The sequence below is a fragment of the Chinchilla lanigera genome, unplaced genomic scaffold (genome assembly GCF_000276665.1).
Source record: "Chinchilla lanigera isolate Chin_1 unplaced genomic scaffold, ChiLan1.0 scaffold00009, whole genome shotgun sequence".
In the NCBI taxonomy this organism is placed as follows: domain Eukaryota; kingdom Metazoa; phylum Chordata; class Mammalia; order Rodentia; family Chinchillidae; genus Chinchilla; species Chinchilla lanigera.
The window spans coordinates 31725414-31739708 of record NW_004955410.1 but is presented as its reverse complement, the minus strand read 5'-3'; the positions used below and the strand labels follow the sequence as shown (position 1 = coordinate 31739708).

The 14295-nt window shown below is 41.3% G+C and overlaps 1 protein-coding gene across 1 annotated transcript; it reads left to right on the top strand.

Annotated features, from left to right (window-relative positions):
* Positions 1–688: 688 nt before the first annotated feature.
* On the top strand, positions 689–7437 carry Ggct (gamma-glutamylcyclotransferase). The gene is made up of 4 exons (XM_005377500.2): positions 689–923; positions 4128–4273; positions 5470–5605; positions 6845–7437. The coding sequence occupies exons 1-4, from the start codon at positions 783–785 to the stop codon at positions 6992–6994; spliced, it is 573 nt and encodes a 190-aa protein (XP_005377557.1). The 5' UTR covers positions 689–782; the 3' UTR covers positions 6995–7437.
* Positions 7438–14295: the final 6858 nt, after the last annotated feature.

Here is a 14295-nt window from a genome sequence, read left to right as displayed (position 1 = left end):
AAGGGTCCTAATTCCTCATCCCCAGCTTCTGACCTGGCATCGGCCGTTTCTTAAAGGGCCCCGGTTCCTTTTAGCGTGGAGTAGCAGAGATCAACATCTGGGCATCAGGGATCGCCACAGCTTCGGGGCCTTGAGTTCATAGCTATATTTTTATTTTAGAATTAGCAATATAGACATTCTCACTCGTGCCCATAACTAACCCTCTGACCGCTGTTTAAAGGCACACAGAGCGCAGAGGTGCCGGGGTTGCGAGGCTGGCCGGGTTTTGGGCCGGTTGATGCCCAGCCCCAGGGTGCGGAAACGTGGGTTGAGCTGGTCTGTCCAGCCTTAGCCTGTAACCATAAAGGCAAGGCGGGGGACGACCGGATGATGAGAGAACCGCCAGCTTCGAGACAGGGGCGACAGTTCAAACCAAAGGTTCCGAGACGCAACCCCTCCAACACAGGAAAGTTCAACCTGGGCCCAGGGTCTTCACACAGCCAATCAGAGGGCGCGTAAAGCAGGAGGGCGGGACATCAGACCAGCAGGTCCAATGAGCAATCAGCCTCGGGTCGGCAGAGGTCAAAGCCTCAGGGGAGGGCGGAAAAGAGGTTTTGGAAATTGACCAATCAAAGGGGACTGCGGCCCGACAGCCAATCAGAAGAGCGTTTGCTCCGACGCGCCCGGCCTCTCCGGGACTTTTCTCTAGCCCGAGGCTTCGGCGACGCAGTCGCCGTGTCGGCGTGCTGCACAGCTGTTGTGTGGCAGTCGCTCTTCCGAGCGGTGCAAACTAGAGACGTGAAATGGCGAGCCCGGACTTCGAAGGCCATGCGGGCCAGGACGGGGACAGCTTCCTGTACTTTGCCTACGGCAGCAACCTACTGACGGAGAGGATCCGCCAACGAAACCCCTCGGCCGAGTTCCTCTGCGTGGCCCGCCTGCAGGTCGGTGTCCTCGCCCGGCCGGGACCCCCGGCGCAGCGCTGCCCCGAGAGTGCGTCCCGATGCCTGCGGTGCCCTGGCTTCCGCTCCTGGACCGTGTGTCCGGCCGCGGGGCCTCTCGCCCGACCCCAGCCCCGCGCCTTCCCACCGGCTGCGGCTCGCTGCACGGCCTGGCGCGGGTCCTGCCCTCGCACTTGGGGCAGCCTCCGGAAGGCCCGCGGTGGGTACTTCTGAGCAGCCTTCTGTTCCGTGCACGCCTTTGCTACAGGACTTGTCACCTGCTATTGTAGTAGTGTTTACCTGCCTTTCTCTCCTGATCAGAGATCCGGAAAGTTGGACCCTTGTCTTCATAGTGATCACTGTGCTTAGTTAGGTCAAATGGCTGAACTTTAACCGGGTTGGTAAATCATTACCCTTCGGGAAGTATGTTAATTTTGTACAGGTCCTTCTGGCGCTTGACGCAGGGGTGATCGCGTTCCTGCTGCTCCAGGCTCTAGGAGAGTGGTGCGGGCAACGTACCTTTTCATAGTAGTGAGCTAAATAAACATTGCATCTGCTAACCTCGTCAGAGTTCTTAGTTGCCAGCACCAGAAAGTGGCTGATTTAAGCAAAAAAGAAAAGAAAAAGTGTTGAAAGGAAAGGCTGTTGGAGCGTCCACAGAATGACCAGAAAGTCAGGAGTACAAAGGTGACAGAACCGGCAGGCGTAAGGGAGACGCGGCCACCCGAGTACAGCCAGCATCACACAGCCCAACCAGCCCCGGAGCCCTTGCTGAACTGGGCTTGGTGAGCGCGGGTGCAGTGTCTTGCATGGCCAACACCATCTTTCCTGAGCCCTGTCTGCTGCTGTACTGCATCCCCAAAGTTCCTGAAACTCCTGATGTGTCAGCCACCACCAGGTAGAGTCCGCTCCAGACCTGACTTGGAACATAGCTTCTAGTCCAAAGCCCCAGATGGCCATCTTGACTAGCGAAGTCTGACTCTGTAGCCATGGTCTGACGGCAAGCAAATCTGAGAGAACCAACTTCTGACCACTGGAAAGCTTCCAGAATGTGAGTCAGGCTCCCATACTCCCTTTCCCCAAACTCGGGGAATGTCCCAAGTGTGGGAAGGAAGTTCACATGCTTACAGTCAGAGCAGGGAGAAGAGATAGGAAACAAATGGTTATTAAGTTTGTGGCGTGGTCAGTCTTACAAAGGCGACATGTAAGGTGCAACAGAGTATAGCCAGAGGACCTGACCTAACTGGGACGCTCAGGAAAGCCCTCCTTGAAAGTGGGATGTTTCAGCTGAGACCTGAGCAACTGGTAGGTGCAAACAGACTGTGAGGAGGAGGTAGGTGCAAACAGACTGTGAGGAAAGCGCATGCAAAGGACCTGAGGAAAGAAGAAGCTGAATCTTCCAGCCTGTGTGACTGGAATGTCATAAGGGAGATGTGGTGTGAGGACCATAGAGGCCAAAAGTCAGATTTACGTCTTTGAAGGTGCAATCTTGTCTCTGTAGAAAATGGGTATCAAGGGGAACAGTAGACATGGGCAGCTCAGGAAGTTTTGGCAGCAGTTGGTGCCAAAGATAATGAATGGCTTCTTAGACTAGGGTGGTGGCCGGACAAGGCAGATGAACGGGAGAGATAACAAGGAGATAGCATTGTTAAAGCTCGAGTGACTGAATGTGAAAAGATATCAAGGATGAGTCAAGTGTTTGCATAAGGAAGACGCTGGTGATGTTTATAGAGAAGGGGAGAATCAAGTTTGGGAGGAAAGCAACCCTAAGTTCAGGTTAAACATACTAAAGTTGAGATGCTTGCTGGACAGCCAAGTAGACAATATCAGTGAGCACTGGTTAGGTAGAGTACTTGCTATGTGCCAGGCCTTGCTTTAGCCCTTTTGAAACTCAGAAGAGAGGTGGGCTGGGTTTAAAAATGGTGGAAGCATTAGATGGTATTTGAAGCCACGGAAGGAGATAAGATTGTCTCGGGTAAATTGCTGAGTGAATAGAGAGAAGAGCCTGGGGTGAGCCCTGAACTCCAACATTCAAAGATTGGGTACTGGAGGAGGAGTTGGCAACAGAAATTAAGATCCAGGAACAGCCTGAAAATGAGAAAAGAGGTCAGAGCAAGACTTACCATGTCCCAAGCAGCTGAAACTCGAGCAGGATAGGAAATGAGAATAGTCTGTTGACTTTAGCAGTAGACAACCAGTCCCTAGCGTGGGTTGTGACTTTTAATTGGATCTACTGATGTCCTGCCAGGTATGCCTGGTGCTAGAAGAACATCTAGCGTGCCCCTTAAAGTCCTGGTCACTAAAACGGACTTGCTTCCTGAAATATATGACAGGTTTTTCAGAAAGTATAGGACATAGGATAAAATATGAGCCTGGAAAGGAACTTAGAGTTATCATCCATTTCAAGGGAACAAAGCTACGGAAAGGTAGAAAGAGATGCTCCTACAGCAAACAAACTGAGTAAGGATTTTTAATCTTCCCTAGGGCTCTCATTTGATTCCCTTCTCTGAGGGAAGAAGCAAAACTAGAAAGGGCTTCATTGCTTATTAGCTGTGAAACCTTAGCCAAGTGGCTTAATCTTTCTACAGCACAGTTTTTTTTGTTGTTGAATTAGTATAATAAACTTGCTACAGGATGAAAGGGAGCTAGTCCACATAAAGCTAATAGCATAGTGATAGCAGCCAATAATTTTTAGTGTTAGCTACTCTCAGAGTTATTGTACATAAATTAGTATACTTCATGAATATTAGAGTAATGTTCATAAGTATTCAAATCACTCTCAAAAGCCAGTTTCCTTATGGAAAAAATGGTGATACATGCTGTGAGGATTATAGACACAAAAGGTTTGTTTCTAAAAAATATATATATATGTTCACGTATATAGACAAGGAAATATATAATTTTCAAAAATGAAAGCAGTTACAGTAAAATATTGGGTTTTTTTTCCTTGGGCTTTTAAAATGTTAGGATACCTGTACATACCAGTATATGTTTCGTTTTTAAAAGAACATATAAAAAATATATTCCTTGAGATCTAGGTCCTTTAAAGTTACCTATTTATCTTTCTTTTCCATAGCTTCTTACAAAGAATTCGAAGTTAATTAAATATTTTAATTGTATGTGGTTCAAAGTAAACCTTTTTTATTTTGAAGACAGAAATCTGGGTTCAAATGGATATTGATCATATCATTTTGATTTCTTTTGTAGGACTTTAAGCTTGACTTCGGCAATTTCCAAGGCAAAACAAGTCAAAGGTGGCATGGAGGTATAGCTACCATTTTTCAAAGTCCTGGAGATGAAGTGTGGGGCGTAGTATGGAAATTGAACAAAAGCAATTTAAATTCTCTGGATGAGTAGGTGGCTTCTAATTATAAGTTTAAAAAAACTAACTCAGAAAGTAAACTATGTAAGGATGTATGTATTTGTGTGTTGGTTTCGCAAAACCATGGACTACAGATATATTTATTATTTTTCAGAATCAACGCAGTGTACAGTAATGTTTGTTAAAAAGCTTAGAAGGGCTGCTATGAATGAGACTTAGGATGTTTGTGACATCTTATGTAAAAAGATAGCCGGCCTTACTTTTTGTTCTGTTAACCTTGTCTTTCATAAAAATTTGTTTCCTATTGTGAAAAGGTATGAAGATTTTTGTAATTGTTAGATATTTGTATTGATTTCAAAAGGACATTGATTCAGTTTTTAAAAACAATTCTTTAAAATTGCAGTTGAATCAGTCACTAAGTAATAATGTGTAAAAGCATTACCAACAGCACATTGTTGGTGACTAGAATTGTCAGAGTTGTGTAACAGAGGATTCCGTGCAAGAAAACAGGCAGCAAAGAGTGGGCCTTAAGAACCTGTTAATCGAACAGGTTTGATTCTGTACCTCACTTAAATGACATCGAGCCATCTTCTCTGCTTCTGTCTGGGTGGATGTCATCTCCATGTCAGAACAGTTAGTCCATTTTTTATAGCCAAAGAATTAACAGTGTTTAAGGGTTATGAAGTGGAATTAAGTACACTGAAGCTTGTTTCTAGACAAGATAAATGCAGATTGTTAAAGTATACGACACTGTTGTTGCCCAGTATCACAGGGACTGTTCAGGACCCCTGAGGATACCAGAACTGCTTAAGACCTCTGTGTATTGGTGTAGTATTTGCATACAACCTACATCCTTCTGTTTAATTTAAATCACCTGTATTACTTACAATATCTAACATAATGTTGTTACACTATATTTACTTTTTAGGCCTAATTTTTTTTTAATATCTTCAATCCAAGTTTGATTGACTCTGCAAAGGAGAAACCCGGGAGTCCAAAGGGCCAATTACAGTATTAAACCTGAGGCTTTCTAATTGAAAGGCTAAGCTTATTTTTAATATGGTGATACATACATGTTGTACTATATTCCAAACTACACAGAGAGCAAATACTTCCACATAGATACTTAAATTGTCAATCCTGTACCTAGTTTGATTAAAAGACCTCATCCAGTGAAGCAAGTTACCAGAGTCATGTTTGGTTAGAATTTGGCTGTTCTGATTTCAGGCAAGAAGGAGTTGAAAGTGGAGTATATGTCGTAATAGAAGTTAAAGTTTCAACGCAAGAAGGGAAACAATTAACTTGTCGAAGTTATCTGATGACAAATTATGAGAGTGCTCCACCATCACCACAGTATAAAAAGGTAACTGCTTTTTAATTTTCACTGATATAAACTAAATAAAACCTTGTATTTAAAAAGGTTGTGTGGCCAGGCATGAAGGCGCATGCCTGTAATCCCAGCACTATGGGAGGCTGAGGCAGGAGGATTGCAAGTTTGAGCCCAGCCTGGCAATGTAGCGACTTGGCGAGATCTTGTCTCAAAATAAATTTTAAAAAGGGGGCGTTGCTGTGGATATTGCTCAACATGAAGGACCCTGGTTCTATTTTAAAAATAATTTAAAAGGTTTTGATGTTTTTAATTCCACAGGAAAATCATTTAATTTGTGTGTGTGTGTGTGGTACTAAGGATTGAACCAGGACCTTTACACTGAGCTACATCCACAACTCTTTAAAAAAGTTTTTTTCATACATAAGGCCTCATTAAGTCACTAAATTGCATGGGGCAGCTCAAACTTGTAGTTCTCCTGCCTCGGCCTCCCTGCAGAAGATAAAAATGTGGGTTAGAGATCCCACCATCCCTTTCAAAACCCCAAGCTTAGATGCTTGTTGGCAGGCACAGACAGAACTGGCATGTACAGGGCACATGAGCCTCATCCAGAATGGTCTAGGAGAGGGCCTGGAGTAATAAGACTAGTACAGGTTTTGAGGTGCCATGGAGCACACTTACTGTTTCCTCCCGCACATCTACCGTGGGTTACAGCAAGAGCAAACAATGAATCTGAAACCAAAGCTGTTCCCACTCCCTGTCAGCTTTCAATTTTTTTGAAGAATGGTGTTTTTCTTTAAAGGTCATGCAAATTCTATACAATATGATACTTCATTTATTTATTTACTTTTTTTCAGGGGGTACTAGGAAGTGAACCCAGGGCCTTTGCACCGAGCTACATCCACAACCCTTCTTATTTTTTATTTTGAGACAGAGTCTTAAATCACTAAGCTGGGCTTGAATTTGCGGTCTTCTTGTTTCGGCCTCACGCAGTGCTTGGATTATAGGTGTGTGCCAAGACACCTGCCCAAATGCATTTTTATCTTCATATAAAAACATGTTTTTGAGCAAAAGTGATATTTCATGAATATACTTCAAGTGGATTTGAAAATTCCAGTGCTGTCATGCTCAGTGTGACAGGAATGGCTGCAACTAGGTTTTGTTCTACGAATTATCCTCTAGTATCTCCGACTTTCACAATGCAAATAAAGTTGCGGGTGTACTAAATTAAATTGTGTTCCTCACTAAAAGGATATTTGTTTTAACCATTTCTAGGTTATTTGCCTGGGTGCAGAAGAAAATGGTTTACCACAGGAGTATCAAGAGAAGTTACAAGCAATAGAACCAAATGACTATGAAGGAAAGCTCTCAGAAGAAATGGAAGAAGTTCTCATCAGGGGAAAACAAAAACTCTATAGAACATAACAGAATATGCCTGAGGATATTCTCTCTCTGTGCTAATATGCAATATTCTTAACATTTGAGAACAGGGATTTGGGATATCTCCATCTTTATCCTACTTTCAGCAGTACTCTGAAGAGGAATTTCACTTGGATGATCCATACTTTCAGACCATAAAAAGAAGCTGGGTTAGGAGGTAGCCATCTAATGGGGGGGCTGTAAGGTGCTGGAATGCATGACAAATGGATGTGGCTTCACCTTCTGTGGACACAAGCTACTTTATTTATTTTCTTGCTTTACTTTTTCTTTTGAGTTGATCTCAAGGATCTTCTTACTCTGATGAAGGATAGGTTTGCGGCAGGCTTGATGATGGTACTGGTGAGTTGCTCTGCTGTGGGTTTTGATTGTAATCCACTTAGCAAGCAAGCGGCTGAGACAGTTCAAAATAAAATTTTGAAAGTTGGGAAGATTGTTCTTAGAGTAATAAATGTATTTATAATTTAACCTGTTTCTCCTACTAAAATACTCCATTTCCATATGTTGTTTAACTCAAATTACCTCAGGACTGGAGCAGATCTTGGCCATGTGGAGTCTGTAATAAGGAAGCATTGTGCACTCCGGAGCCAGACAGCATAGGATCAGCGTTCAGTCCCACAACTTTCTGAGACTTCAGGTTACTTCAGTCTCTCTGCCTCCATTTCCTCTTGTGCAGTAAAGATCATCAAAACACTATATCTTAGGATTGTTTTGAGGATTAAACGAGTCTATATGTATATAGTAAGCTTAGGACAGAGCCTGACACTTCAGAACCATTAGCAGTCATTATTGTTCTTATTTGAAGAATTTAGTTTGTACAGGGCCATCTTTGGAATAGGCTTGTAAAATATAAGAGCCAAGATTTTGAAGGGAAGAATGTTTTAGGGCAGATACAGTTTAATTCTTGGCTTATCAGGAAACTGACCATCTAAACTTTATTTGATCATTGTTTCTCAGCCTTTTGGCTAAGATCAAGTGTAAAATTTATTTGATGAATAAACAGAGGAAAAGAAGTCAAGAAGAATGTAGTCCTGGTTTTCAGAAAATCTCTCCTGTGGCATGCGGTCAGCTGTACCTTCTAAGCTGGCATGAGGGCAGACTGGTCACAGGAGCATAAAAGAACAATGAGTTTTGTTTCTTGGGAGAAGGTCCCCAAAGGGCTTTCAGGCTACACCGATGTTCAGTTGTGAGGCTGAGCTGTAGACCACAGGGTAGACTATGTATCATAGTTGTCACACCTCTTATTTTCCACTGTATGCTCTAGTAATCTAGTTTTTTCCTCGTTTTTAACTCTTCCCAAGAATACCGAAGTCCATCAGTAATGCAGAACCCAGTAATTGTAATGTGAGCAAGGCTTATTTTTGTGGTAGGTACCAAGAATTGAATATTATTCTAATAATCTCACCTAAACTGACAACTTTCATTAAGGAATTCAGAATGCTAACCGTAGCACTGTGATGTGTGGCTTTTTAACAGAAATCTGGGAATCATCAGGCATACTGATTTTCCTAGTTTTCAGACTCATACTGTAAAGGCCATAGGTAAAAACTCTACCAGCTCCCAAATCACAGTACACCCAGGTTCATAGTCAATCTTCTGAAAAATACAGAATTAATTAATTAATTTTGGTACTTAGTGTTGAGCTCGGGGCCTTACACACACTCAGTAAGCGCTCTACCACAGAGCTTTATCATCAGCACCCCCCTTTTTTTAGCTTTTTGCGGGGGTTTGCTAAGTTGCCCTGGCTGGCCTCCAATTTGTGATCTTCCTGCCTCAACCTCCCACATGACTGGGATTACAGGTGCATGCCACTTCACCTAACTAGAAAAATCTTGGAAATTGTGAGAACTGACACCTGTAGAAAAAAACTAATTTAAATGACATCAAGTTTCTCATCAGAAACCATAGAGCCCGGAAAGAAGTATATTTTTTAAGGACATTCAAACCAGAATCCAAAAGAATAACCTTTGAGGATGAAGTGGAAACCAAGACTTGTCAAGTGAAGGAAAGTAAGAAAATTTATCACAGCACCCCTACCTCAGAGAAAAGTGGGAGGGAAGTTTCTAAATGAAATGATAGAAGAAGGAAGCTTAGTACATTGAAAGAAAAAGTATGGTGAGGAAAACTAGATAAATACAGTAGACTTCCCTTGAGTTTTCTGAATTACAGTTGGTAGTTAAAGCAAAATTTGTAACACTAGGTGCTATGGCTCTGAATATATGTAGTGGAAATATTTTAAACAATTAGGAAAGGGGGAGAGAAGAGAGGCAAAGTTTCTTCTACACTTCATTTAAACTGGTAAAAGAACATCAGTTGTGAAGGTATGTAGATAATATAGTGGGAGCAACCACTGAAAGTGTATATAAAGAAATTTACTTAAAAACACTACAGATAAAATTTCCAAAAGGTGTTTACATAACCCACAGAAAGGGAAAGAAAACAGGAGAGAAGAACAAAAAGCAAAACAGCAGACTTCAATCCCAACTTATAAATAATTACATTAAATGTAAGTGATCTAAATACAGCATTTAAAGGAGAGAATTAAGGGCCCAACATTAAGCTATCTGCAAGAAACTTACTCCAATTATAATAACATGTTTGAAAATAGTTTCTGTGCTGTTTGACGAAAGTAATAACAAGCAGTTTAGGTTGTAATATAAGTAATACAAAATCTGATGGAAAGAGACACAGATGCAAATCAAGGGAAAGAATGAGTGGCTATATTAATACCAGATAAAGTAGATGTGAGAGCAAAGGACATAACCAGAGACAGGAGCATGTGATAAGCTTTACCCAGTTCATTTTTTGAACCTACTATTACCCTGATACACCAGACGGGGAAAATACAAAAACAAAACAGCAAAGAAATAAACTTAACAGTATCATTCATGAATATAAATGCAAAAACCATTTACAGAGTATTAACACATAGAATTCAGCGATACCTAAGAATTGCACACCAAGTGGAACTTGTTCTAGAGATGCTGTGCTGACTCAAAATCTACCCATAGTTTGAAAAGCCATCAGGGTAAGCTGCTATGTTAACAGAAAAAAGAAAAATAATATGTCAGTTGGTGCAGTAAAAGCATCAAAAAATTTCCCAGAAAAGTAAGAAAAGAAAACATTTAAGAACTAGTCAGAAAGCACCTATAGAACGCCTAGAGCTAACATTACACTTACTAGTAAAGACTAAGTGCTTTCTCCCTGCAATTGGGAACAAGGCAAGGAAGTCAGCTCTCACCACTCTTAACACAAAGTGAAAGTTCCAGCCAGTGCAGCAAGAGGGGAAAGGAAATAAAGTCACACAAATTAAAATGGAATAACTGGAACCATGCCTGTTTACAGATTGATGACATGATTGTCTATGTAAAAAAAATCCCAATCTATTTTTTAAAAAAATCCCTAGATCAAGGGCCAGGGATATAGCTCAGCAGTACAGTTCCTGCCTGGCAAGAATGAGGCCCTGAGTTCGATTTCTGGTACCAAAGCAAACAAACAAAAAAATCCCTAGATCCAATAAGTGCATCTGGGTCATAGGATACAAAATAAACATACAAAAATCAATTCTATTCCTGTATACTAGCAATGAACATATGACACTGATATTAAAAATACAATACCATTTACAATTTTAAGTTAAATTTTAAAATTCAGGTTAAATAAACATACCTGAGCATTTTAAAGAGCAGTTTACTACATTCAAAACGTACAACCACCGCCTTTATGTACTGTTCCCAAACCACTTTCATCACACCCAAAGTAAACTACATACCCACTAACGGTTATTTCCCATTCCTCCCTCCTCTCAGCCCCTGCCAACTACCAATCTGCTCTCTGTGTATATGGATTCAGTTATTCTATATATTTCATAAAACTTGAATTATGCAAGGTGCAACCTTTTGTACGACTTCTTTCGTTTAGTATAATGTCTCCAGAGTTCATTCACACTGAGGCGTGCATCAGTACTTCATTCCTACTTACAGCTGAATAACTTGCAGTTGTGTGGGAAACCACAATTTGTCTATCCCTTCATTCATTGAGGAATATTTAGACTTTTTTACCTGTTGTCTACATGAGTAGTGCTGCTACAAACATTCATGTACATATATTTGTTTGAGTACCTCTTTTCATTTGGGGCATGTATCCCTAGGCGCGGAATTGCTAGATCATATTGCAATTCTACATTTAATTTTTTGAGTAACCACCAAACTTTCTCACGTATACAGAACCATTTTGCATTTGTACCAGCAATGTATACAATTTTTTTTAGAAACAAAGTGTAAATCTTAGAAAACGTGAGGACTTCTTTACTGAAAACTTAAAAATACTGGTGAAAAAAAATCACAGTTGATCTGAGTAAAAGGAAAGACAAATGGTAATGTTTGTAACTGAAAAACTCAACATCATAAAGATGTCAACATTCCCAAACTCACATACAGATTTAACAAAATTTCTATCGCGTTTACAGCGTGATAATTTTCCCAAAATTTGCATGGAAAGTCGAGGGAAGTAGAATAAGTAACATAATTGTGAAAAAGAAGAACAAAATGAGAAGACCCAATCTACTGAATTCACAACTGTATGTTACTACAAAGGAGTAGAAACATAAATGAATGGAACAGAATGGAAAATCATTTTAAAAAAGAAACAAACACCCACACAAATAAACCAAGCTGATTTTTGGCAAAGATAATTTAATGGAGGAGAGAGAGCCTTGCCAACAAATAGTGCTGAATTAGCAATTTGACACTCAGGTCAAGCGTGGCAGGTGTCAGTAACAGAGAAAAAATTAACCTTGGCCTAAGACTTCAGTGGTGGAGAACCTGTGGCACCCATGCTGCATGGGGCACATAGAGCCCTCTCAGTACATGAGCTAAGTTGCTCCAGCAGCTGAGGATTGGGTAACAGTTGTTTTTTCTAAATTAAAACTTCAGTATTCAAGTTTAATTGCAGTGTTGGCACTCTGTGATAAGTAAGTGGGTTTGGGATTGCAGTTTGGGCCCTTGGTCCTAAAAGGTTCACCATCACTGGCCTAAGTCTTAAGCCTTATGCAAAAATTAAAGTGGATGTAAATGTCTGACATAAACAGTAAAACTTTCTTTGTAAAACCCAGCAGTTGCGCTCTTGGGCATGTATCCAATGGAAATGAAAACATGTTTACACGTAAACTTGAGTATGAACATCTATAGCATCTTACTTATAACAGCCCCAAACTGGAAATAACCTTGGTGTCCTCAATCAGCTGTTTAAACAAGCTGGGGGAATCCATATCATGGAATACTGGTTGGCCATAAGAAGGAAAGAAATAGGCCGGGGTATAGTCCAGTGGCAGAGCACTTACCCAGCAGGCATGAGGCCTTAAGTTGGATCACCCTAGCACTACAAAAAACAGAACACTAAAAAAACTACTGATACACCCAATAATGTGCATGGATTTCCAGAGAACTATGCTGAGTGAAAAAGAAAATCTATCCCAAAATGTTAATAGTGTATTATTCCGTGTTTCTAAGATTTTTGTTGTTTGTTTGTTTGTTTGTTTGTTTGGAGACAGTATCTCACCAAGTCACTACTTGCCCAGGTTGAGCTTGAACTTGCGATCCTCTTGTCTCAGCCCTTCAGAGTGCTGGGATTACAGGCAAGCACCTCCATGCCCAGGTATATTTAACACTCTTGAATGAATAAAATTATAGAAATGGATAGCAGGTGAGTGGTCCCTAGAGGTAAAGGAGAGGGTGAGGTGATATACAGGGCAATGTGGGAGATCACTGTACTAGTGGAAATGTTCTGTTTTTTTGGCATTAACTTCCATGTCCTGGTTGTAATATCGTACAATAGCCTCGCAAGATGTTACCTTGGGGGAAATTGTGTTAAGGATACATGAATCTCTGCATTATTTATCCCAACTACATGGGAATTTACAATTATCTCAAGATAAAACATTGTAAAACAAATTTTTTTAAAGTTTTAAAAATGTAAATGATAGACAGCAAAGAACAGGAGACTATTCTGTAGGCACAGTGGGAGTTGAGGGCAGCTCAGTGAGACAGCATGTGCCCAGCATGCACGAGGCCCTGGTTTCCATCCTCAGCACCCGAAAAAAAACTGAACAGGAACACTAGAAATAGAACTGAGAAAGATCTTGGGAAATAATTATTATTAAAATTAAGATTCTAGATGGTGTGTTTGTTTCTTATTGCTACTATAAAGAGTTATCACAGATTTAGTATCTTAATATTATCTTGTGGTTTTGGACGTCACAGTTCCAAAATAAACTGAGCTAAACACCAAGTGCTGGCATTTGAAACCCTGGCAGCCCTGTGTCTTTATCTTCAAGCCCGCAGTGGGGGCCGAGTCCCTTTCAGATTGCCCTGTCTCTGATTCCGTAAAGGACGCTGTGGTGGCGCTGGGCCCTCGTGGGTAACCCAGGATGCTTGCCCCACCGCCAGGCCAGCTGCTAGCAGCCTACTCCACGCGCACTTTAGCTCCCCTCTGTGAGTTCACCCACTGCAGGACTAGGACGCGGATAGCATGACGGGGCGAGGTCCCTGTCCTGCCTGCCACATATAGATTTTTTTAAAAAATAGACTCAGACGTCTACAAAATAATTATTGAATCAAAAGAACTGAAATTACTTAGAAGGTAGGAAAAGAAACAAGTTGTAGAAAATATAAATGACAAGTTAAAAGACACAAAGGACACAGAATCCTAGAAGAAAAATTGTGTCATTTTTTTCTAGCGGGGCTTCATATAAAGATAAACTGGAGGAATTAGAAGCAATTCGTGTGTTCGCAACTTTGCACACTGCATCACATTGTTTTTGCAGTTTCGCTTTTGAATTAGGAACACGCTTGCCTTTTCTCAGAACACAGCCCTTGACGGGAATTTTAATATGAGTGTATATATGGTCACGTGATGTAATACTCTTCTTCAGTTTGAATAAATGACAGGTTTCTATAGCATGGATAACATTTAAGAATATTAATCAGGGTAATTTACTAGCATGTCAAAAACTCGCTTACAAGTCGTTACAGCAAAGAAAATGAATGCAAACCGTGCCCTACTAAGAACAGATCTAAAACAAGCCAGGAAGAAGCACTTAGATGTTTTAAAGTATAAATTTAAGTATAGGCTCGGTTGTCAAGTTTGGTTACTTTTAGCGAGTTTTCATCGGGAGCGCCTGTCCCAACCTAAGCGGGCGGGTCAAGTCCTGGCGCTGGCCGCGGAAGCCGGCCGGGTGGCACCGGGAGGGGGCGGGCCTTGCCCCGCGCGGCCGCGGCCGAGCTGGCGCT